This window comes from Narcine bancroftii, chromosome 12 (assembly GCF_036971445.1).
Source record: "Narcine bancroftii isolate sNarBan1 chromosome 12, sNarBan1.hap1, whole genome shotgun sequence".
Lineage (NCBI taxonomy): Eukaryota > Metazoa > Chordata > Chondrichthyes > Torpediniformes > Narcinidae > Narcine > Narcine bancroftii.
In genome coordinates, this window is record NC_091480.1 from 33571317 (window position 1) to 33598241 (window position 26925).

General features: G+C 40.7%; 1 protein-coding gene and 1 long non-coding RNA gene across 4 annotated transcripts in view; one reads left to right on the top strand and one right to left on the bottom strand.

Moving 5' to 3' along the window:
- LOC138747008 (uncharacterized) overlaps positions 1 to 951 on the bottom strand; it is a 21046-nt gene extending 20095 nt beyond the window's left edge. The window contains exon 1 of the long non-coding RNA XR_011347231.1: positions 607 to 951. This is a non-coding gene — a long non-coding RNA (uncharacterized lncRNA). The remainder of the gene's footprint in view (positions 1 to 606) is intronic.
- LOC138747006 (apolipophorins-like) overlaps positions 1 to 26925 on the top strand; it is a 119476-nt gene that overhangs the window by 1169 nt on the left and 91382 nt on the right. For 2 of the 3 annotated variants that reach the window (XM_069905832.1, XM_069905834.1), the window contains exons 2-4: positions 686 to 734; positions 2309 to 2469; positions 10433 to 10503. In XM_069905832.1, coding sequence (XP_069761933.1) covers positions 686 to 734; positions 2309 to 2469; positions 10433 to 10503 — 281 coding nt within the window. Of the gene's footprint in view, positions 1 to 685; positions 735 to 1188; positions 1287 to 2308; positions 2470 to 10432; positions 10504 to 26925 lie in introns of those variants that run through there. The other variant, XM_069905833.1, reaches the window with a different exon arrangement.

Consider the following 26925-nt stretch of genomic DNA (forward strand, 5'->3'; position numbering starts at 1 on the left):
TCACACAGCAATATATTGATTTGCGGGAGTATTCCTGATGTCACCATCGGGGTGAAATGGCGCTTTATTCCTCTGATATCCAGACCAGGTGGCAGCTGGTCATGTACCAGACGGTGCTGGATTTCTGCTGCTGGAGGGATTCGGTGGACTGGGGTGACATTCATGTTGAGAAATGGTCAGGTCAACATTTCGGGCCGGTACCCTGCATGGAGATTTACCAGGAGGGGCTGCGTGAGCCTCTGCAGCACCCCCCCCCTACTCCCCACACCCCCCCCTACTCCCCACCCCCCCTACTCCCACCCCCCCCTACTCCCCACCCCCCCCCACTCCCCACCCCCCCCCACTCCCCACCCCCCCCCCCTACTCCCCACCCCCCCCCTACTCCCCACCCCCCCCCCTACTCCCCACCCCCCCCTACTCCCCACCCCCCCCTACTCCCCACCCCCCCCCCTACTCCCCACCCCCCCCCCTACTCCCCACCCCCCCCTACTCCCCACCCCCCCCCTACTCCCACCCCCCCCCCCCCTACTCCCCACCCCCCCCCCCTACTCCCCACCCCCCCCCCCTACTCCCCACCCCAAACGTCTCGGACTCCCCTGACATTACCTGCTCAAGGAGGCGATCAGCTTCACGAATTTTGCAGTGTTAACAAGAGCCTGGTCTCTCTCCCTCTGCTTCCCTTTCTAGAAACGGAGCCAAGCCTCGTCCAGGTAACTGCGTGGCCACCTGCACCGGTATGTATCACGGCCCCTTGCCAATAATGACGGGCAGTGCAGCCGGAACGAAGGAGCAATTTTACTCCTTTCTAAGGCTCGGGGCTATTTGAACCTTCGGGCTGGTGCCCGGGCTCCCCTTTACCCCGCGCTGGAATCCCGGGCACCGGATTCTTGACCCGGTCGCCCGCCCGTCCCGACAGACCGAACGGGTGGGTTTTCAGCCTTGGCCCCCAAAAAGCATGAGTCACTGGGTAAGCGCGTCGTCTGCACATTTATCTTCATGTTCCTGGAGTTTGGCTCTGCAACAAGCCCACAAAAAAGTGGAGGGATTTGCTCGTTTGATGAACTTGCTGCCCAGAATTGTGCAATTCCTGTGGTGACTGATCAGATTATATGAATAATGTCTCTGGGCCGCTTTGCGTGACTCACGTGGAATAATTTTACTTGTGTGGTCACTTTTCCAAAAAAACAGGTCCACTGCATCAGGCTGTGGGTCGCCAGGCTGAATCTTCTACATGATGGGTGAATCAATTGTACCTAAAAATAGACAAGGCTGGAAATACTCAGCAGGTCAGACAGCATCTGTGGAGAGAGAGGGGGAGGGAGAGAGAGAGGGGGAGGGAGAGAGAGAGGGGGAGGGAGAGAGAGAGGGGGGGGAGAGGGGGGGGGAGAGGGGGGGGGGGAGGGGAGAGGGGAGAGGGGAGAGGGGGGGGGGGGAGGGGAGGGGGGAAGAGGGGGGGGAGGGGGGGGGGGGGAGTGTTTTTTTATTTCTGATTGGTGGCCAATCAGAGATTTAGAACCTTCTACAGAACTGATTTTCAACAACCTGGTGCAACTTCTCGATGTGTGAGCCTTTTTTTTAATTAAAAAAAAAATGGTAGTGGGAGAACTCTACCCAGAATTAGACTTTCTGTACTTCTCAGAATTCTATGGGAGTTTACAGCTGGGCTAGCATTTTCTCTGAAGAAACTTGGTGTGCCTGATGCAAGTTAACAGCCATTTAGAGCAGTATTGGTAATTAAAAATATAATGCAGGTGACACAGATTCCTCGAACTGCAGTTTGGGGGTGGGGGGCGGGGATCTCATCTTTCAATGGTTTAACTTTTCCCAAAGTCTGGACCACCTCGGGGCCCAGATACAGTAATAAAAGGAGTACAATAGTACTATATATTTTCCCCAACTGTACTCTATATACTTCAAATTTATATAAAAGTTCTGACGGTGAATGGATCTGTAAGTATGGAAGGGGGGGGGGTGTGGAGGGAGGGACTGTTGTTTGTTGTATTTGTGATTTAAAAAGTTTAATGTACTATATATTTAAAATGTCTCTGTATAATTTTTGGAATAAAAAACAAAAATAAAAGATTCAAAAAATGGTTTAACTCTTCCATAAAGCATAACGTGTCATCACCTCTTATTAAAGTTAACGGTTTCTGTGATGCTTTCCCCGATGCCCTTTTATTTTTGAAGCCCCAAAAGATGTTTTATTTTGCTTATGTAGGTGAACTATACATTTATTGCCTCTGTTCACTTCTTCACAATTTTAAAAATACCATTTTGAAAAGAACTGAAAGATTGATCTTTCTCATAGGCACCAATTATCTGAATTACCAGAAAGGATCCCGGTATATCTACGAGTACACCACTGTTGTTGGTACTTTCCTGCAAGGAAATTCCCATGAGAATAGTGGACTTACTGTGCAATGCTTGGTGAACGTTGAAGTTCTTGGCAAGTGTCACCTAATTTTAACGGTAGGTATCGAGTTTTGTAAAATTTCAAATGTATCAGGTGTAACACAAAGCAGGTGGCATGTAACGTGCCTGACTGTTAAAGTGCACTTTTTTGTTGTGCCCTTGGTGACTTACGATTCAGCTGGCATCCAAATTGGCTGTAGTTTGAGTGAATAGGGATAATTGACTATGTTTGTAAGGGGCTTGCACAGACACAATGTGCCCAAAGGCACATTCTGAATTTTGATCAAACCTTTGCAGTTTCCTTTTACAGAATTGTTTTTATGGTCATTATAATATGTTTGCACTTCTTGCCTGAAAGAAGGTTGAAAGTCCAGATGGAGCATTGATGCTTGTGACTCCCTTTTGCAGATGCCTGGGAGCTGCAGATGAAATACTTTTTTTTCTATCTCATTGAAATAGCTGGTCCCTATTATGGTTATTGGTCTATATCTGTGATTTTCAAACTTTTTCTTTCACTCACATGCCACCTTAAGTAATCCCTGTATGTGACTGGGGGCAAAAAGGTTGAGAACCAATGCTCTAGACCCAATTGTTACTGAAATATTTTGCATGAGAAAAATTGTCATTGGCCCATTTCCTTTGGAGTTATAAAACCGTGCACATAACTAGACAATGAGGTACAATTAAAACAGTAGTTTACAAACCTTTTTCTTCCCACTCACATACCACCTTAAGGAATCCATTGCTAATCACAGAGCATCTGTGGCATAAGGCTTCCTTAAGGTGGTATTTGACTGGAAAGAAAATGTTTGAAAACCACTAGTTTATATATTCCCAGAGCCAAATTCAGCCTGCCTTCTGGGCCTTTCTAGGTATGCATGCTCAGCTAGAAATTCTCAGGTGTTGCAATAGTTGTGGAAGAATGGCTTGAATGTGGTGATTTGCAAAAGATCGCCATTGCATGCTTTCAGTTGCCTGCTCACTATCCTGTGATTGGGCCCAGGTGATGAGCATATTGATTTAGGTTGAGAGGTAAAGGATCAGGGGTGCAGACTTTTGTTTTTGCTGAGCTGGGCATGGGAAGTGGGTTGTTGAGATTGAGATCAGATGTCATGGGAGGGTGATGACTGTTGTTTTGGCAGGGGGAATATTTGGAGGCTGGTAAGGCAGGAGATTGGGTGTGAAAAACTGTGGAGGACAACGAGAAAGGCTTGTAGGTTTGGAGGAGACCTGGGGGGAATAGCAGTTTTAATGCAGGGGTCTGCAAATTTGGGTGAAAAATTTGTTCCTCTTTTTCAAGTCAGTGCTCTATGAATGACAGTTCTCCCAGGAGAGCTCAATCACAGGTCTCACCTGTGTGGTCCATATTACCTGGAGATACAATTAAAGGGACAGTGCATGGGGACTGACGCCAGAGCACGTGTGGCCCTCTGGTACAAATTGCCTCCTGAATCAAGATTTGCTTGTTGAATTTTCTGAATTGAGCAAAGTTACCTGAAATTTGTCACTACAGTATTGTATTTCACTCAGAGAAATGTTGATTTTAAATGCACGTTACTGAATTTGCATGCACGTCCATCTTGTGAGAACCCTGAAGGACAGCTAATGTCAGTAAGATTCCTTCATTGGGGAAGCTGAAATTGTGTTCTGAATTTCTGCCCTTGTTGTTTGTGGATAAATAACGTGGTCTACGTGAGGGCAATTCTTATTGTAGTGTGGTCAATTGATGGAATTTGCTGGAAGTCAGAATATTTGTAACCGTCTTCACAATGTTTTATAATTGAGGGTGTTGGATGTCTGGGGGAGAAGGGATTTTATTTGAAATGTTTTCTTTCACATGCAGGATCTTAAATAGGCAGGTGACTACCGATCTTTGCTTCATCTCTCATGTCTCTTGGAATTAAGTTGTATTCTACTCTAATTTCTGTATTTTCATCCATGTTTCCACTCTCTTAATGACAGAGTACCAATTTTTTTTAAATGTTTAGTTTTTGATTTTTTTTCCAAAAATGTACATAAAATCTTCAATAACAATATGCTAATTTTTTTCCTTAAAATCAAAATGTTCCATTTCCCCCCCTTCCCTTCCATTCATACATATCTGCACACTGTCAGACCTTAGAATACTATTGGGGAAATTGCTTTTGGTATGTATAACGTCAGCATTTGTATTCCTTTCTGTTACTGTATTTGGGGCCCCTATGTGGTTCAGGTATGGCTGCCAGATCTTTACAAGAATGTCATGCAGATATACAGCTGTTCATTTCTGCAGTCCCTTGTGCTGTAAATAGAGGGGAGTTGGGCTTGCAAGTAATTGTAATACACTTTTTTTGCTACTGCCAATGCTATTTTTATAAATAAAATTTGATATTTAGTCAATTTGCTGCTAATTTCAATAAAATTGCCTGGTAGATATAGCTCTGGGTCACCCACAAAGGCCACGCCTGTTATCCTGATTAATTTTTCTGCAATTTCTTCCCAAAAAGGTGTCACCTTCATGCACGACAATGTATCATGTAGAAAAGTTTCTGTTTCAGTCCCACATTTGAAAATCATCTCTAAAATTTCTGCTTTTGCTCTGAAACTTCTGAGGCGTAAGATATAATTGGTGTAGAAAATTATACTGAACTAGTCCATATTTTGCATTTATAATTGATGTCATACTGTCCATACACTAATCAGACCAGCAACTTTCTAAAATCACCACACCCAAGTCTGATTCCCATCTTTCTCTTGACCTCTGTTAACCTGGTTTTGCACTTTCACTTTGGAGACCATAGTACATTTTTGTTATAAATTTGGATGTATTCCACATCCAGACTGTTCGTTCTATTTCACTTGTATCAGGTGAGGTCAACATTGATCCCCATCTTTCTCTTAAGAATGATCTTAGCTGGAGAAAACAATAAAAGGTCCCACTGACCATTTCATATTTATGTTTTAGTTGTTCAAAGGACATGAGTTCCTCCCATGTAACAGTCTTTAATACATCTTATTTCTTTATCATACCATGAATTCAATATTCTATTACCCATGTTCATTTTTACACAGTGGGGCTTTTATTGATATCCCTACTTTTTTCTATACATTTGTTAATTTCCTGCTACGTTATCTGTCTTTTTCTTAAAGTAATTTGACTCTCCATTTATAGATAAAATCCTTTTATAAATAAATGCCTCCCCCATTGAGAGCATTCCCATTTGAATGTGGGGAGGGGGCTGTCTTCAATAAAGAAGGCTGTGAGAAATCTAACCTGTGCAGCTCGGTAGTATTTGTTTAATAATCTGGAAGTTTGAGTCCTCCCAGCAGACATCAGTTTTTCCAATGCAATTCTTGGTACCTTGTTATTCCATAGAAACTATCTAATTTAATGGTTTAATAATTTAAAGAAATGTTTAGGTGATGGAAAAATATAATTTAGTCTTGGCACAACTTTCACTTTGACGCAGTTAACCCTTCCTATTAAAAATAACTGGTAAATCTCTCCATTTCTGCAGGTCTATTTTTATCTTCCCCAAAAGAAGAACATAATTTAGTTTATACATATTCTGTAGATTATTGACAGTTACTATTTCAAGATATTTTATTCCATCTGTCTTCCATTTAAATTTGCTTCCTTTTTGATACCTTTCGCATACTACATTATTACATTATTCTACATTATTACACTTTTGTCCATATTTATTTTATAGCCAGATACTCGGCCATATTTTTCTAGTGTTTCTTGTAATTTTTCAAAAGATTTTACCAGGTCGAATCAGTACAATAGCATGTAATCGGCAAATAGATTAATTTTGTGTTCTTCTTGTCCACCTTTTTTATATTTAGATCCCTTCTTATTATCTCTGCCTTTGGTTCAATCACTAAAAAGTACTGGGGGCAGGGGGCATCCCTGTCTACTTGATCTACTCAAGAGAAACACTGCTGTTATCTGGCTTTTGGTTATAATTTTAGCTTGTGGTTTATGTTGTAAGGTTTTTTTCCAGTTTATTCTACCTATGCCAAATTTTTCCAGCATTTTAAATAGAACCATTCCAAATGGTCAAATGCTTTTTCCACATCCAAGGAGACATGTACTTAGATTCCTTATGGATTATATTAAACAACCTTCCTGGACTATTTAGTTTTCCTTTAACAAATCCTACCTGATCAGTTTTGCTTGTATTGACCTAATCTATAAGCTAGTGCTTTTGCTAGTATCTAACAGTGAAATTGGTCTATATGAAGTTTATAAATTAGATTTTTTTGTAGCACTGTAATAATAGCATTTGAGAATTATTCCAGCAGGGTCTGTGTCTCTACTGCTTGGTCCAGTACATCCACTAATAGGGACATTAGTAATTCTTTGAATTTTCTGTAAAACTTGGGTAGGGATCCATCTTCTCCTGGTGATTTATTAGCCTGTAGGGTACCCAGGGCTTTTTCAATTTCTTCTCTTGTAAAGGGAGTGTCTAGTTTTATCTTTTCTTTCTCTTCTCATTTTGGAAGCTCAACATTCAACAAAATTTTCCATTTATTCTCATCTAATAATTCTGAATGTATAATGTGTAATATTGCCTAAAATATCATTAATTTCCTTTTGTTTGTATGTTAGAATATCTGTTTCTGTTTTTATAGCATTTATTATTCTTGATGACTCCTCTGATTTAACTTGCCAAGATGAGATTTTAAGTGCCCGATCACCTACCTCATAATATTTTTGTTTAGTTTTTAGTATGGCTTTTTCTGTTCTATAATTTGTAATGTATCTTAGCTTTTTAATCTCCAGTAGTCTGTATTTTTGTAGTTCTGTTCTTTGATACTTTTTTTTCTAATTCTGTAATATCTTTCTCCAAACTGCTTACTTCTCTCAAGATTCTTTGTACAGGATATCATTTGTCCCCTCGGTATGCTTTGAACGTGTCCCATATCAAAAAGCTATTATTAGTAGATGGCTGATTTGCTTTGCAAAATATTAACTCACAGAAGTCTGTTCTTTTAAGAAACATGTTGATATGCAAGAAAATGTATACAGACTGCTTTTCCATTACTGCAATAATTAATGTTATTGGTGAGTGATCTGATAAGAGCCTCGCTAGGTCTTCTGTTTTTATCACTCTACTTTTTAGCTGGGCAGACATTAAAAATAAATCCGTCCTTGTATGTGAACCATGTACCCTTGAGTAAAAAGAATAGTCTCTCTGTGGGATTTAATTACTTCCATATATTGATAAGATTTAAATCCTTCTTGTATGAAATTGTGGTTTTTGCCGCTTTTACCTTTGCAGCTGTTCTTACTGATTTATCTAATATTGGATCCAAGCAAAATCTCCTCCAATCAATATAGTTTGTCCCTCTGCTGTTTTTTGGGGCATAAATATTAAGAAGTGTCCATGCTTCTCCATAAATTTTACAAGGCACATCAGTTGTCTGGACCAGGAGGTATGTATTAATATTGGTAAATTTTTATTAGATTTGCTACTCCTCTTGACTTTGAACCAAAAGAAGACAATATTATTTGTCATACCCATCCTCTTTTTCAATTTATCATGTTTTTATTTAGTAAGATGTCTTTCCTATAGAAAGATTGTCTACTTTTAATTTCTTTAAGTATGCCAAGATCCTTTTCCTCTTGACAGAGTACCAATCTTGACAGGCTCGGTGCATGTCTCTTAAATGTTCCTTTCCTTTGTAATGATCTAATGAAGATGCTGCTTCGTGGATAAGCACAGAGCAGGGTCTAGCTGTAGTTCGACTTCAGCATTCTGAGCATAGAATTTGTGGGCAAACATCTGTCATTGTTTGCTTCTTCATTGACCTTGTCCATTTATTTGGTGAAATTTGACAGAACTTTTGGCTTGTCATTCCTAAATTAGAGGTCACCTGGGGTTAAGCATGGCAGCCTTCCCTTTACTTCAAGGCCAGCATCTTGCAAAAATATTTGAAGAACTCACCACCTGCTGTCAGCCTCACTCCCCGGTGGTGGTGAGTAATGTTGGGGAAATAAAGATGTTTTTGTAGAATTGTAACAAAAGATTTATAATTCAAATAATTAGATTTTGGATGTTGTTGGAACATTCTAGTTCATTTTTAACCTTTTCAGACATGTCCATTTAAATTGTTTTACAAACTACTGCCAGACATCTGCTACCCTTAGAGGAGCGATTGCATACGAGTGAATGAGCAACATTGTTTGTTTTCTGTAGATAATGATGATCAATCAAATTCAGTTCAATAAAGTCACTAATACTCCATGAGATCCATGTGATCTGTTGAATAAAAATTTAATTTCCCACTTTTGTATTCAACTAATTTGTTTTGGGTTTAGCTTTTGTATAGCATGTGCATGTGATGGAGTATCATTTACTTGATTCCCTTGATTCAATTCTTTTTTAACTGGATCCAAGCTTGTGTTTAATCAGAGGCTTGGCTTTTGCTGTCAGTTTCCATCTGCCAGTATATTTGCACAATATGTTTAGCTTGCCAGGTTGGTCTGTTTTTTTTAAATAAAAATGAAAGCTGGTACAAATATGAATATTTTATTGGGCTTCAGATATAATGAATTGTCTAACCTAACTTTCCCATATGACACTATACCAAATAAAACCATAAAAATGAAGATTTAAAATTTAGATCAGTATTTTATCAAGTATTCTTACAAATAAAATACTCTAGTATTGCCAGTTCTAATCTTTAATGGGGTTTCTTGGGGTTTAATATATATCATATTTTGCAGGAAGCTCAGCTGAATTTTTTTTCCGTAAGGGAAGTGGTTTTGGCAGCCTAAGCCAACACGTAGCTGCCCAATCCTAATTACCATGGACAACAATTTTTTCCCCCCCAGAAGGTTTGCATCCTGAAAAAAAAATTGGGGATTATGATAGACAGTTTTCAAGCTGAACACAAAGATAATTTCATATTTGCTGTATCACCAAGGAAAAACATTAAATTAACTTTTATTGAATTTGGCAGGTTTAATCACATAATGATGCTGACACATTGCATTAGTTCAACTGACCTAAAAATGTTTTGCCCCGATTTTTCATTTGCACTCAGCATCTGATGCCTCTCATGTTAGTGTTCAATAATAGTCGGCCAGCATTGATGGATTGCAGTTGCCCTGATTCTGCTTTTCCATGGTCACAATTTCCTGGTGAAACCTTTCACCGTGTTAGTCACTGACTGTACCAAGATCAGCGGCGAAGATATCCAAGTGCGATTGCAAACAATTAATTTTCAATGACAGATTGCACTTCATGGTTTTGTATGGTGGAAGTAAATTTAAATATGACAAGAAATCACAAAAATAGGTTTCATCTAAAAATAAAATGGTGCATGATAGTAAAATTTTAAGGTGGATTTTTGTGATCAAAAGATGAAGGTCCATAAAATGCACCCAAAAAATGTTCAGGAAGCAAAATCTTCATTGTCCAGTGTTACCCTTGAGCAGGTGTGGTGACCTGTGTCTCGTACCATGGTGTAGTAGCTGGAACAATCAGGGAAATTGACTTGTCAAGGAGCTGAGTGTGATGAAGGTGGACAATTGAATTGTGAGTATTCATAAAGAAAATTCATCAAATTTGAGGTTTTCTACAGCATTCAGATCAAAATGACAGTGAATCGACTAATCTTGCTGTCTTATTCTGATGCATCTTAAATATCAACTTCCTACTTTCAAACAGTTGTGCCATTTACTTGAATGGCCCTTCAATGTTCAGTGCTTTCTTGATTATGGCGTATGGCAATACTATAGCCAGTAGTCCTGCCTTCCTGGATTATGACCAGCAACTAGACCAGCTCCTCCTCCCCTATCCCTCTTCCACAACTTTTGCTGCTAATGTGCGTGTGACTGAGGATTCAAAAGAAATGTGATATTCTTTTCTAGAATATTACATCATGAAATTCCTGGAGAAAGTTTTACCTAAGTTGATGATCATTTAGCTGAGGTACCAATGATCCATGGAATTTTGTTCCAACATGGAGTTTCAGAAATGAATGAAGACGATGGAATTTTGTAACCTTCATCTATTGTATTTTCCAGCTTGGGCAAACCCAGATTAAAGGATCGATGTCAAGCAAGGAAGAGCTTGTTCCAGGTCATGAGAAGCTAAGGTACAGTAGCTCTTTTTAACATCTGCTTTACAGATTTTTAATTTTGAAGCCAGTTTGTTGCAAACATGCTGTACTGAGGTTTCAGATGATATTTAATCCTGAGGGGAACTGGAGTTAAGGATGTGCTCTGCTCTTCATTCTGTTCAAGTGCAGCCCCCCTCAGAAAACATGCATAGTGCTGAGTTTTGTCAAACATGGGAATAACTGAAAGTTGAGTCTTGTTCTTTGAAATAACAATGAATCATGTACAGACTGCTGTAAAACTCTCCAACATCTGACTCCGGAAATCCTGACGGTTCACTATCTGGTATACCAGTGGGTGATGATGCCTGTATTCCCCTGCAACTGTGTGGAGCCCATTTAAATTCTTACTGAAATACTGTGTTTTGAAAAGTGAATTAAGTGTGTTGATGATTCAATCTAAATATCAATCAGTCAGAATAAAATCAAGACTCTGGAGCTCAGTTTCTTTCTTTGGCTTGGCTTCGCGGACGAAGATTAATGGAGGGGTAATGTCCACGTCAGCTGCAGGCTCGTTTGTGGCTGACAAGTCCGATGCGGGACAGGCAGACACGGTTACAGCGGTTGCAAGGGAAAATTGGTTGGTTGGGGTTGGGTGTTGGGTTTTTCCTCCTTTGTCTAACACCACTATAAGCCCTCAATGTGCTAGGTAATTGTAGTCTCTAATGTCTAGGATACTGGCTGGAATGATCAATTACTAGTTCTTCCTGTATAATACCAACCATTCAAGAATTTCCTGAAAACAAGAAGTTGATTGTTATTTGACGGGCTGGGGGTGGGGGGGGGTGGGGGTGGGGGGGTGCATTGGCACTATAGACTTTTAAAAAAATATTGCAACAAGGCTTAAAATTATACTTTCCAGGTTAAAATCTAAATCCTGAGGAAGTCACAACGTTAAAGAATTTAAGAAGCTCCTAATCTGTAAATAACAAAAAAAAAATGTTGTTAAGGTCTTTTAAATTTAATAGGTAATTGTTCAAAAGAAGCTAAGTTTCGGTCATTACATAAATCTAGAAAAGATTAGATACCCAAGCCTAGCCACTGAGTATATCCAACATGTTAGATTGAAGGTAGGAAAAAAAAGAATTATGTAGAATAGGGCAAATCACTAAAAACCTATGGAAACCAAAATATTTTCTAAATTGAAACAAAATTTTCAAAGTGTATCTAACAACCAGATTATCAGTTAACTTGGAAGCCAAAAAGCCAAGTCTCAAAATGAGAGAATACTATTAAGTGGACTTAATCTCTTGGCCAATCCCTCTTGAAGCACCTTGATATTCATTTTAATGATTCCAAATAGTAAGATATCTAATATTTGCTGCACAAGTAATAAATTCTAAACTTGGGTAATGTCAAACCTCCATTTATTTTAGTATTTTGAAGGAATTTTTGTTTTGAAGGCTGGGGCATTTGTTTTTCCAAACAAAAGATGAGAGAATCTAATGAGTCAAAAAGGATTTAGGAGCCAAAAGGATTCAGCTTGAAAAATGTATAAAAATTTATGCAAAAATATTCATTTTGATAATATTAACACGTCCAATTAGAGATACAAATCCTTAAAATTTTTTCACATAAGTAAATGTTGTAATTCTCTGGTCTAAACTGTTGACCTTTAACCTGAGACTGCATCAGTTCTATATATGCTGCTTGGAACAAATGACATCTTAAACCTTTCAGAACCTTCTATCATCTTTTGTTATCACCATTAAGATGTTGAAAATAAGGATTGGCTGAAAATAAAAATAAAAATCTCTGATGTGTACCAGGTCAGGAGGATTGATAGAACACACTGTGTGTGTTTTGGATTTTTGATTGATTGATTTGCTGACCTGAAACAAAACCCTTTTTCAGTTTTTATTTCTGATTTCTAGTATTTTCAGGTTTTGACTTTTCCATGAAGTTTGGTACATAGCTCAAATACTTTTTTATTGGAGCTTTGGGAATTTAATTCCAGATTGTGTGGTATTGTTTCCCTTTTGTCTTTTCTCACTTGTACATGTGGTTTTTGAAGCTGATGACTTGTATCCGGATGGCCCCTCGTTGAATGTAAATAGGTGGGTTGAATTTGGGTTCCAGTAGCACCATTCGCTAAGACTGACATGGTGATGGTGGGTGTGGGCAGCCCGTTGTGCGACTGACGAGAAGGGGATCCTGTGGTCCAACGTAACTCTGGAGGGAGAGTTGAGGTCTGGCAGAGCTGTGGAATGCCAGGTGGTGTTTGGCCTGCTACCCGCTGTGGATTTGTCAGCAATGAAGGAAAGAAAGAAGGTCTGTGTCTGATGGTGTTAAAGTGAATTATTATGGACTTCTGTAACCAAAATGTTTAGCAGTTAGTTTCCTGGATGCCTTTCTTTCTTGTAACATTTCACAGTGAGAGAAGTCGAGCAGTTTGATGCTTGAATGTAATTGATACACTAAGCTTCTTTAAAGAAGGAATTCCAGATATTTTTGACTATCTGCCATCTACGTGCTCTTCATCCTCTTTTGCTTTACATCTGCACCACTCCGTTCTTATTCACATTTTATCTTCTTCCGTTCCAGCGTTTTTACACTGTCATATTTTTTAATGTATTTAAATATTTCTGTTGTGGGAGTCTTAGCATCTATTAATGAAGCACATTCTACATTATTCTACAAGTTTGAAACATTTTGAGAAATCATCCTTTGTGAAAAAAGAATCTTTCAGGTGATTACCAGTGGCCTTTTCTATTTCTTGTCTTCAGTGGAATGAGAAATTTAAAATAAAATGAAGTAGGCCATTGGAATGTTGAATTTTATTGCAGAGGGAAGTTGTAAAAGGAAGTCGATGAATCTGTATAGCAGTCTTGTGTGAACGTGCCTCTAGTATTTAAGAGATGTATTTGGAGGATATGCAGCCTAAAAAAAAAGTTCATGAAATTGATTGAGACATGAATGATCTGTCCAATTAACTAAAATGGGGCTATGGTCAAGTAAAACACAGATGTCTACAGATGCTAGGCCTTTTCACACAGTGGACGAGTGGTGACCCTGCTTGGGTGAAATTCCAGGGAAGGCAGGCTTTTCACACTGCGGCCTAAATACCCTGTAATTTGCCCTCCCTGACAATTTGGGTGGGGGGATAATGTGGTGAGTGACACATTACTCATTCGCAGGAGGTCCTACCGGAAGCCAGACGACTAAATAAGTAAATAAATAGTTTGTTTGTGTGTGCGTGTGTGTGTGCGCGCATAGCAATGAGCAAACAGCAGAGTGACTGATTTATTGAAGGCAAATTGAGGTAGACAAGCTTGAATGCTGAAATGACAACAAGTTGATGCAGCTTGCAAGCGCTGATGTCTTGATGCTGCCCCGCAGGGAGAGGGTGGCCCAGGAAAATTACCCGGGCCTGCGGCACTAGATTGGGTGATATTCCCAGGCCGACATTTTCACACCGTTGGTTCACAGGAGGGTTCCCAGGAAAATTTCCCAAGAATCCCCATTTTACATGGCAGTGTGAAAAGATGTATTGTGGTTGAAGTTTAAAAAAACCCCACAGTGTTGGAGAAACTCAACAGTGTACTTTATATATCAAAGATAAAGATACATAACCTGTCTTTTGGGCTTGAGCCCTTCATCAAGGCATAGAAAATTGTTGGCAGGTGCCCAACAAAAAGGTAGGGGGCGGAGTATAGACCCACAGGCAGGAGGTAATAGGTGGAGAAGGCAGGGAGGGCACAACAGCAAGCAGGGGGTGGAGGGATGTCTCTGAATAGAGAGGGAAGGGGTGGAGAGCTGAGGGAAAGGTGACAGAAGAGAGGGAAAATAATGAATAGGCTAGCAGAAACTGGAGAAGTCAAATGTTAATGCCAATCTGGCTGGAGAGTCCCCAGATGGAAAATCAAGTGGTGTTCCACCAATTTACAGGTGGTCAGGCAGGCGTGTGGAGTGGGACGCAGAATTGAAATGGTTAGCCATTGGGAGATCCCTGCCACTGATGCAGACAGAGCACAGGTGCTCAGTGAAGCGCTCTCCCTCGTGTGGCCACTGGAAGCACTACACTTGCGCCCACACCCTCACCACAATTCAGGACCCCAAATAGTTGTTTCAAGTAAAGCAACACTTGTATACCCACTGGAGTGATAAACTGCATCCAGGGCTCCCTTTGTGGCCTTTTCTACATTGGGGAGACTGGGTATAAACTGGGAGATTGCTTTGCTGAGCACCTTTGTTCTGTCCACACCAGTGGCCATCCATTTTCAAGTCTGCGTCCCACTCCCATACTCCCCCCTTCCGCCTCTATTCAGAGCCATCCTGCCTCCCCCCTGCTTGCTGCTGTGTCCTCCCCTCCCTTATCCACCTATTACCTCCTGCCTTTGGTCCATGCTCCTTCCCCAAACATTTTCTTCAGGCAGCTGAAGACAATTTTCCATACCCTGATGAAGGGCTCAAGCCTGAAACGTTGATAATGTATTGCAGCGTGATTGAGAGCACAAGTCCATAGAGAGTACAACATGCTTTTATTCAGTAAGAATAACACAATAGTCTTTGGACTGACCTAAAGTTTTAGTGGGGATCCAGGGTTTTTACTCTGGATATGTGGGGGCAGAGTCAGGGGAGGAGCCAGTCCTTAGAACATCACGCCCACCAGTAGTGAATTCCCAGTTCACTACATTCACCCCTTCCTTTAGAATGAAGCCTTCATCGTGGAATTGTTCAATTGATGTGCTATCTCCTGGTCCAACACCATCACAGCCAGGAATCTGGTGATAGTTGTTCCCCTCGCCTGAGTTGCTCTCCCCTTTCAGATTTTCAGACAAGGTGGTGGGGACCACTAGGCGCAGCAAGATGGCTGCCTCCTCCTTCCATTGTAGATGGCATTGATTTTGAAAACTGGCAAGTTGGCGGATACCACATGGTGCAGCAAGGTGGCCACCCCCCTCCTTGACTGATGAAGATGGTGCTAGTTTTGAAATGTGGCAAGAAGTCTGTTGGGGTTTCCTGTATCGCTGCTTTCACCACACGGCCCCGCAGGAAGGCCATGGCGTACAACACTGGCACTGGGAGATCATGGGTTTTGGACTCACCTCAGCCCATCAGGGGTTACGCATGTGTTGGACCTCTCAGTGCTCCCCCTTGCCCTGCAGACCTTCACCCAGTGCCCCTTCTTACCACAACTGGAGCAGATAGTCTTTTGCTGGACATAGAGATCTTGGGTGCTGCTGCCGACAGCAGAAGAAGCATCCCTTGGTTTCCAGAGGCTGCCGCCGACAGGGTTGATGCAGCATGTGGAGCCGCTCCGGGGACTAGATCCTCCTTGAGGGTGGTGCCGCTACTTTCCAGGTTATCAATTCCCAGTTGGGACATCTCCAGTGACTTGGCCAGCAGTACATTGTTAAGGCAGCGCTGCGCTGCCTTGCTCCAGCAACCGCTCCCTTGTGTACTTGGACCTCACACCACCAACAAGAGCATCGCAGGTCTGCTCATCTTGCCATTCTCAGGCCGTGGCTTTCTTGTACCTGCAGTTCCTCGTGAGTGCTCGTAGGATGAGGACAAAATCTTCGATGGACTCACCAGGCCGCTGCTTCCATTGCGGGAGCTGATGCCTCGCTTGGATGACATTCTGGTGCCTCGTAGCGAGCCTTCAGCCTTTTGACTGTCGACTTGCAAGTTGTACAGTCCCTGATGATCTGGAATCCTTTAGGTCCGACACGAGAGAGGAGGGCTGACCTCTTGAGCTCATCCATTAAGTAGACCATTTGTGTGGCTGACAGGTACATTTGGAAGCACTCCAGCCAGTACATATCCCATTGATTATTCAAATTTATGCAGGAAATAAAAGATAACTGATTTTTTTTTTTGCCCTGATATTATTTGTATTTGAGGATGATGGCCTTTGTTTTGTTGATCCTGTGTGTCTAATTGTTTAACGTGTGCTTGATGTTGCACCCCAAGAAGCTGACGATACTTCACAAATCAACCAATTCCAATGGCATGAAAACCTCAACAATTGGATCTGATGGATTTGTTGCAGCCTTTGTCTGCCTTCACAGCCATTGAGTTTGAAATAACTTTGCCTGGCTTTTCCACAGTTGAGGACTTGGTTGGATTGTCCTTTTTCAGGGACCTCACCCTTGACCTGACTGCCATGGGTGACCCTACCAGGAGCTTAGCTTCAGACGGCATCACTCTTGGGATCACACAAGCTTCTCCACCACAACTAGGTGACAATCCATGGAGAAGTCTGATATTAATAATGGAGTGAAGAAAGCAGTCATCACATCTGACTTTAAAACAGTCCATTTCACGCAAACTACCATAAAGCTGGTGATTAAAGAATTTATGGAAATACATGAACGATGCCTTGACTGGAAAGAGGGCATTTGATAATGGGTTTGTCATATATAATCATACAATATACATGTGCACCCAAATTCTTGCTGCAGCTGAATTAATATTTCCTAAATAAAATATTGACAAGTGTACATTATTGAAAAGATAATGCCAAAAATAGATAAAATTCACAGTTACCATAGTGTTGCAGTAGTGCAGACAGTCTGTAAACTGGCACACTTCAGGGTTGTGTGCTTAGTCAACAATTACAAGTTCCCGTTTGTTTAGTGAGTTCATTTTAAGAGTTAAAATGGGCTGCAAAACCTTCAAAGTTATAACATTCACAGTGTCACGTTAAGTACAATCCATAAACAAAGTTGATGCTTTGGAGGAACAAGAGAACAATGGTGTTTATTCAAGAGAAACAGATGGGACTCTCACAAAGAGTGGTAAGATTGAGTCATGGATTGGGGCAAAGTGTGCATTCTCCGCCAAGAATGCGCCCACAGAAGCGGATACAACCCTGTGGAATGGTCTTTCAGGTGGAAGCCCTAAAAGGGACAGCTGCAGGAGGGGCGTCGCGGAGCGCACTCGGGCTCCTGTCTGCACGGGACGTCAAGGCGGGGGGCTGTCAGGCACGTTGAGTTGCTGGCTGATTGTCATCAGCCCGCCCGCTTACACGCGTCTTGTGGGACTGCTCAGATGCGGAGATTATCCCTCCCGCAGGAGGGTTGGTGAGTACTCCTCCTAGCCGCATCAGGCTCTTTCAGGTGGCCTCCTGGCAGCTATGTTCGGGTGGAATATGTGGCTTTACGTTGGGGTATTCTGGCCACCTGATGAAATGGCTCTGTGAAATGGGCAATTCTGATGATCCTTCTTTCCAGGGGAATTATTGTTGAACTACCGCGACCATCAAAATGATAATTTTTCACTGAAAGGGTAGTCCAAATCTGAAATGAGTTGCCAGTGGGAAAAGATTTTGACATTCAAATTACAGACCTATTTGACCAAATGGGACAAGCCGGAATGCTAATTTAGTTATTATGGATGAGTGGAGCCAAATGGCCTGCTCCATGCTGTATGATCTTTGGATGCAAGCTTGAGCATATACCCATTAGTTTATTTTTTTTGGATGGTATGTGGGGGTTGTTAAAGATGACTATCTTCTCCTGAGAGATTAAATACAGGAAGTTGTTGCTTAAGTGAGACCATACTGAAGACTAATAATATCACAGCAACTTGCTGGTTGTGCAGGTAACATCTACTCATTTGCATGCCTGTAGGTACAATTAAAACCTCTACTGCACTAATTTTCATCCACTCTGCTTAAAGAAGTGGAAGATGGATTTGGTGCATTTTCCATCCTATGAAATGGTCCACAGATTATTTGACGAAGTTTGTAAGTAAACACATCATAATGTAATTATCTTCTCTTCAAAGTTTAATTCCATTCTGTCCACCCACTGCATTCCTCCACACAATCTGTTGTCTGATCATGCACAAGAGAAATAATTTTCCTGCTCACTATGGAGATCTTTTAATAACGTTTCCTGGGCAGACATTTCAGGAGGAGATCTAGTGGCTGAATGATACTACAGGTGAACTGTGGACAACATTCTGGCTTGGTATGGAGGTGCCAACTCTCAGGACAAGAATAAACATCAGAGGGTTGTTAACTCAGCTTGCAACAGTACAGGCACCAGACTTCACTCCATCGAGGCCATCTACATGGAGCGGTGTCTTAAAAAAGGCAGCCTCTTTCCTCAAAGACCCCCACCACTCAGGCCATGCCCTCTTCACTCTGCTACCCCTTTGTGTGTGGGGGTGGGGGGGTGGAAGGAACCTAAAGATGAGCACTCAATGGCACAAGAACAGCTGCCATCAGATTCCTGAATAATCAATGAACCAAAGACACTGCCTTACTTTTGGTGGACTATTATTTTAATTTTTTTTAGAATTGTTGTAAGATGGTCACAATAGGAATGTTTGCCCTGTGATGCTGCCGTAAAACACTGAATGTCATGACTTGTTCAGGACAATAAATTCTGATATGGTCCAGAACTTTGAAGGTTAAGCATCGTTGTTTAGTGAAAGGAAGATTAGACTCTTTGCATGTGGCATTTCCCATCCAATTGCTCCCTCTGGTGATCATTTATACTCAATTGGTTTAGTTGGAAATTATTCTCAGGGGATCACTGGTTGCATTAGAAGTTTTGAAACCAGAAGTTGAGTTCATTCCTCACACAGTTTGTTATAATCTTGTGTGAAGGCAACATAGCCATTTATTTAAAACGTAATTTATGAAAGGACTTTAAAATGGTGGTATTGGATGTTGACTTCAACAAACTGGCATGTATACGATGAACCTGAGACACTATATTGTAAAGTATTGGGATCTGGTGAGAAGGACCACAGCTCAGCTGCTGAATGGGCAAGATTTGAAGTATACTGAATTCTGAAGCAAAGCTGTTGGATGGTCAGATAGACAATAGTTATAATTTTTGAGGGCTTGTCACCTGAAACATGCCTTATTTATTTTAATCCAGTTACTGATGTATTTAGTTCAATATTCTTGGGCACATGCCAGAGTTTAACAGCCTTGTTACTGTTCAGAGTTTCCAAGTGAAACCACTCCTCTGATGACCCAGCACTTCTTGATGTGTGTCTAGACTTGGAAGAGCTGCAGTCACTCCAGCCCCTGACACAAGCCCAGAAGCCTTGCCATAAATTCTGCTCTCCTCTGTGACCACTGTCTCAAGCTAAATCAGACACTCTCAGCCCTGGTGTTCACTGAATTGAGCGTCAGCAACTCCATGAAACGATTGCTTTTTTTCTTATATAATGGACCAGTCATTGAGGCCTCTTCCACTCTTCAATTATATGTCCAAGTTGTAGCATTGCAGAGAGAGAGAGACTGAAAGCAGGGCTTTTGGTAAAATGAGTTCATGCCATCAAGTGCCTCCCTTCATCTCAGTTCCTTCCCACTGTCTGCAACTTTTAACTGTCCAGCCCAATGAAACATTCACCCTCTGTGCTCCCTCAGCCTGTCTTTGTCATCTCCATATCTAAGTTCTACCACTGCTCATTGCTTACTACCTGCTCTCCCACATCTAATTTTGAGTCCTTGACAAGTTTAAATAGCCTTGACTGAGGATCTATTCTGTAAATAGCAATGGAATAAAAACAAACTACCTACTAAATTGGATTTCATGGTTTGATCCACAGTTGAAATTTTTTTTTTCAATCCTGTTTCACAAATCCTGTTCCTTTTCCCATTATAAATGAAGCCTACTCTCAATGTCTGTGATGAGAATACAGGAGCATATGTAAAGTGGAGAGGGTGCAATATTTAATATGGAACAGTACAGGCCCTTCAATGTTTTTCCAGCCTACCTGGACTTGATCTAACCCCTTTTTCACATTCTAAATCAGCCGCCCCCCTCACCATTTTTCTTTTGCCCATTTTTATAAAGGTCTCTTAAATGTTCCTCATATCAGCCTCAACCACAATGTATTCCAGGTACATACCCTCTGACATCTCCCCTAAACTCACTTCCACTCACCTTAAACGTGTTGTTCTCTGGTATTGGTTGTTGCTGCTCTGGGACTTGGGAGCTGGCAGTCCACCTAGCTATGCCTTTCATAATCTTCTACACCTCTATCAAAGTGCCCCTCATCCTCCATTGCTCCATTAAAAAAAAGTCTTAATTTGCTCGACCTTTCCTCATGAGGACCTGTTCCCCAATCCAGGCAACATCCTGGTAAATCTCCTCTGCACCTTTTTTTTAAGCTTCTACATCTTTCGTACAGTGAGGCAATCAGAAGTGTACACAATAATGGGCTCTAACCAAAGTGTAAAACCTGTAAACTTGACATACAAACCTTTTGTATACTGGTAGAATGAGGTACCCCATAAAGCAAAAGTAAATCAGGATATTGGTGAAATAATGGATGAAAGCACAATAGCTGTTGTACCCTGTGCCTGTGCCCAAGAATCATGGGACAGTCTGATAACCCCTTCCCATCTGAAATCAATGAATCACACGTATAGAGGATTTTTTAAAGGTTGTTTACAATTATGTGATGCGTTTGGGCCGAAAATAAAAGGCCAGAGCAATTGTCCTGGCAACAAGGGCAGAGGCAGGGTGGTTTGGAGGAAGGAAGTTGGTGAGAGGAGGGTGTGACATCAGAGGTCTTCTCCTTGGCAAACTTAGTTTTTTTTTTGCAGTGGCTCTTAAAAAAAAGACTTAAATATTTTGGATACATTTGAATGAATATTTAAACTTCTATTGTAACTGCTGTGTGCTTGTGTAAAAGTCGGATTTTGTAGACCATTTTTAACGTTGAATTTTTTGGGGTTGACTATTACATGGATATAACTTTTGAGGGGTTGAAATTCACACTAGAATCCAGAATACTATATGGGGGCTTAGCATGGGGGTGGCGCAGTTAGCAATGCTGTTACAGTGCCAGTGATCGGGACTGGCGTTTGAATTCTGCGCTGTATGTAAGGAATTTTACATTCTCCTTGGCTCCAATTTCCTTCCACCCTTCAAAATGTACCGGGGTTGTAGGTTAATTGGGTGCCACAGCTCCTGGGCCAAAATGGCCTATTACTGTGCTCTTAATTTAAAAACCTAAATTTAGTAGTAAAGTCCAAATGATCTCTAAATGAATTAAAAGAAAACAAAAATACAATGAATTAAAGTAAAATAAATATATGTATCAAAATACATGTCCTACCATGGGGTAGGTTGGGAGTACTGTAAGGTATCTACATTGTTAGAGGCTTCAAGAGCCCCAGTGGTCAATCAGATGGGGCCGAGGGGAGAGTCCACATTGCTGACGATGGGAGCTCTGATGGGCAGGTATGAGTTTGTGGCCAAGGTGTTGGGAGCTCCAATGGGTGGGCCGCTGGGGCAGAGGCAAGAGTCCATGCTCGAGGTGTTGGGAGCTCCGATGGGTGGGTGGCCAGGGCTGAGGTGCAAGTCTGCGTTGGAGGCATCAGGTTCTCCGAGGGGAAGGCAGCGGGGGTCAAGGAGTCAGTTTCAACTGAGGCGTCAGAAGTTCCAGCCAGGTCTGAGGTGAGAGACTAGGGTTGAATTTTACATGAGATACTTTGGGAGACTTGCAACTTGGACTTGTTTTTGTCAGTATTGAACCCATTGAATGCAGAGAAAATTATCAACAAACATTTAGTATTTTTTTTTACATGGAATTTTTGCAACAGCTGTTGATATTTGACATTACTACACCAAGGTTCCTGGAGTCTACATTAATGATATCTGACTAATTGAGTTGCAAATCACAATTCGTGTGCTGACCTGCTGGATCGTGGTCCGGTATGAGGGCACCAATAAGCAGCATAAAGGCCTGGAAAAAAATAGTAGACACAGCCCAGGACATCACAAGCAAAACCATCTGGGCAACGCTGCCATCGGAGAGCGGCAGCAATCATCAAGGATCTACATGACCCAGCACACACTCTGTTCTCATTGCTTCCATCAGGGAAGAGGTGTTGGTGCCACAAGACTCGCACCTCCAGGTTCAGGAACAGCTGCTCCCCCTCCACCATCAGACTCCTCAACAACAGACTCAGCCAGGGACTCATTTGAGGGCTCTTTTACTTATTTGATTTTTTTTCTCTCTTTTGCAGTCAGTTTGTTACATTTCTTTGTGTTTACATGTGTACATTGAGTCAGGTTTTTTAATATTATCAATAAGCGGTAATTCTGCATCAGATTCCAGTCTCTTGTGTATCTCTAGGTTTAGAGAAGTCACCTTCTGAGTTTACCCTTCAGAGCACTCTGGGAATTTCTTTGGGCCATTTCAGGGCAGGATAAATATCATATTCACAAGGGAAAGCCTAACGCAATTCTGAGTGATTGTGTCAACTATACTAATCTTTTTCCTAAGGGAATGTGATGAACGTCTGTCAAAAAAAAAATGGCTGGAACAATAGAGAAATAGTCCAGACCATTGATATAATGGAGAGTAATTTGGCGCTATATTTTCATGAGAATTAATTTTAGACTTTCATTTCATGAGCCATTGCATGTGAATTGTACTGGACATTATCTAGATATGTGGAGTGTCTGTTCTGGACAGCTATGTAAACCTGCGTTAAACATAGCCAACCTGCTTGTGTAAGGTGTTGGGTGGCCATGCTAGGAACTCTTCAGATATATTACAAGATCACAATATAGGAGCAGTAGTCAGCCCATTGGTCCATTCGAGTCTGCTATGCCATTCTAATCATGAGCTGATCCATCCTCCCACTTAGCCCCATTCCCTGGCTTTCTCCCCTTAATCCTTGATTTCCTGACTGATCAATTACCTGCCAATCTCTGCCTTAAAAACCTCCAGCGACCTAGATTCCACAGTCCCCTTTATCTGTGTAATACCATGTGATCTTGTTTTTTTTTAAACTTTATTTATTCGTTCAAAATACAGATAGTAAATAACATATACAACAATAAACCAAAAACATGAACGTTATATTTTATAGAAAAAAAATGAAAAAAGAAATCCCCCCCTCCCCCCCCTTCAGCCAGCTCTCCTAAGGAGTCATAAAAAAGGGAAAAAAAATTAAGGAATAATTAAACATACATGTTAAAATCTAATCAACATAAATCGAAATGTAAATATTCTGAATATAACAACCACTTACTAATAAAAAAGCTACAGTTATCACGTGAAACATGTATTTTTTCCATTATTAAACAGTATTTCATCTCATTATGCCATCTATTAATATCAATCATATTTGTATCTTTCCATGTACTAGTAATACATTTTTTCTCTACAAATAATACTAAATATACAAAAGGAAGTTGAAATTTATCTAATCCCAAACCTTTCAGAGGATGCAAACTGCCCAATAAAGATACTATCAGATCTAAAGGTATTTTAATCTTATACAGATTTGGATTTATCCCAGCCCTTTTTATCCATACTATCCTATAATATTTAATACATGAATTAAATATAACCTTTTTCTGGTACCTTCATAAGAAAAGTCTCAAATTTAATCATTTCAGATAAAATCATATCGCTACCAAACACACATTTAAAATTTTCAATTTAAAATCTTCAAATTTAAAAATAAAGAAACAAAGAATTCTTATCAATACAATAGCTGTCCCTCATCATTACGCTTAATCGAACTGTTTAAACCTCAAACATTAAAAGTAGCATATCTACTAATCTACTAATATTACTAAAGATCAATAATATCTTTATATAAAAACTCAAATTATCGTATATAGGCCCTCCAATAGGAGAAAAAAAATCACAAAGTAAAAGCTAGATAAAATAAAAATTAAAAAAAAGAAAAAAATTAACAAAACCCCCCCCCCCCCCGCAAAAAAAAAACTACCAAAAGGTAGTAATCCTTAAACAAAAGTTGGGTGTGGATCACCCACCAGTGGCTGATGACTAATAGAACCTAGAACAAATCTCGCCCTCCCCAGCCGAACAAAACAAAATCTCAAAATATCATAATAACATAAAAAGTAAAATAAGAATAAGAAGATTCTGCTATTCATCCAAGAAGTTCCAATCTCGGAGGTCCCATTTCAAAAGAAGTTGGACTCTTTCCATTCCCGTTTTTCCCATTTCTACCATTTCTTCCATTTCCAGAACAACCAGATTTTTCTTTAGGAGACAATAGTGGACGACGTCTTTGTCCTCTTATATCAGACAATGAATCAGCAAAAATTATTGCTTCATGATCATCCTCAAAAAACTAAGATTGATAGTCTCCATGAAACACCTTGAACACTGCCGGATAGTGAAAAGTAGACTTATAACCTTTACGCCACAAAACTTCTTTAACTGGATTAAATTGACGTCAACGTTGAATAACCTTTTCACTCAAATCAGGATTTAAATAAAACTCTATTCTGAATCAATAACGGAGTTTGTCGTTTTCTCGCATTTTGCACCACCAGTCGAAGTATTGCTTCTCTATCCAAATAATTCAAACATTGAATTATTACAGGTCTCGGTGACTGACCAGGTAAAGATGATCTCCTTAAAGTTCTGTGAGCTCTTTCCAACACCAAGCCTTTAGAAACAAATTCTTGCCCTAGTACTTGTGGGATCCAGTCTTTAAAAAAACGAAGAGGATCTTGTCCTTCCATACCTTCTGGCAAACCAACAATTTTCACATTATTCCTTCTACTTTTATTCTCAAGTAGTCTATTTTCCTCTCTAACTCCCTCTTACGTTCCCGCAATTCTATAACAGATTTTTCAACCTTCAACACTTTTTCTGTATTAGAAGCCACTTGTTGTTGACATTCAAAAAAACAGACTGAAATGTTAAAAAATCTTCACAAGATGCTCCTATACGTGTTTTAACTGTATTCAATTCTGAACTTATCCTTTGAACCAACTCATTCATTATAGGCTGAATGACAGCATTTAACTGGTTACATTGTAATTCAGAAAAGCTCAGCCCTCCTTTCTCTAATATAGTGACAGAACCAGGTAACTGCAGCTCCTGCTGCAACTCAACAAAAGGCATTTTAACAGTCTTACTGCGGGTCTGGACTCCCAGCGACAGCACCCTGACTTCCTCAGGGGGTCGACGCTGGCCTTCCCCCGCAGCTCATTGTTTTTCCAAAAAATCACGGAAGAGATCGAAATCTTCAGGTTGAAGCATTGCCTGAAGCCATTCAGACAATGGAGTCATCTTCCTGCATGCTCCCTCCGTTAAAATCGGCAGGCTGCCAGAATCGGGATCCACTTCTTGGGAACAAGCACCTTCTTCCAGAGAACGGGTAATTCCAGTGCTATCCTTCATTTGGTGAGTAGAAGACATTTTTTTTTTCAGCTCCCACAGGCAGGTTTTGTAGTTTAGGCACTGAAGAAATTAAACCTGAGGCTGTAGCAAGTTGTTTAAGCCCCAAATCTTCAGTACTTTGGAAATGTAACTTATTTTGCACTTGAGGTTTAATCTTTTTACCATTAATGGCCATAATAATTCCTTAATACTTTAAACTAAAATTTAAGAAGTTTAAATTTGAAATCAAAGGGTTAAAAAATGGGTACTTAAAAGTCCGGCCAGAGAGGTTGAGATTACATGTCTAGATTCTATGCCATCTTGCCACGCCCCCCCCCTTCCCCATGATCTTGTCTTGTTAAAAAAATTCTCAATCCTGTATCTACCCACTAATTTTTGCTTCCTTCTGTGCCCTCTCTTTTGCTTTTGCATTGGCTTTGACTTCCCTTGTCAGAATCAGAATGTCGTGAACAAGTCACGAAATTTGTTGTTTTGCAGCAGTATCACAGTGTAGACATTCACATAAACCACCTTGCAACAATAAATAAAAATAGTGCATGAAAAGTCAAAGTGATCAGTGTCCTTGGTTCATTGATCATTCAGGAATCTGACAGGAAAGAAGCTGTCCTTGTGCTGTTGTTACAAGATCAAAGCAGCAACCACAAAGAAGGTATATCACACAGGGGTAAAGATGAACAATTACTTTATTAACAAAAAATTCACCTTCAAACTTTAATTCAAAATCCCCCCTTTTATAACAATACCCACTGGTTACTATGCAAATCTCTATAACAGTGTAAAACTTATAAATTCCCCAGCCTAAATATAACATATGTAATTAAAGTTTAAGTTATATTTCAAACCAGCCCACAGAAAAACTTAAGACACAAAACAAACACAAAAGACTCACAAAACTTTGACCTCAACTGAAGCAAAGATCATAAACAAAATTCAGTTTGTTTGGTGAACTGAAGCCAAAAGATCTTTGAGAGAGAGAGAGAGAGCGAGAGCACAACATTCGAAGTTGTCTTGTGTTGCTTGCAGAGAGAGGAACCACTGGCTTGGTCCGGATCCTTCTGGCTGCCTTTGGAATGTTCATCCTTTTTGAAATCCCAACATTCTCAACTGTCCTCCAGACCAAGACTCATGCTCTGGGCCGTCTTCCACTCCACAGCACCCCCAGTGGTGGTTTATCGTCCAAGTCCAGAAATTTTAAAATCATTTTCTGCACGTGCTCAGTCCGCCTCCCACTCTCTCAGCAGTCCACCTTCACCTTGGCTCTCTAAGGCAAACTGTCACTTTTTTTTAACATAAAATCAC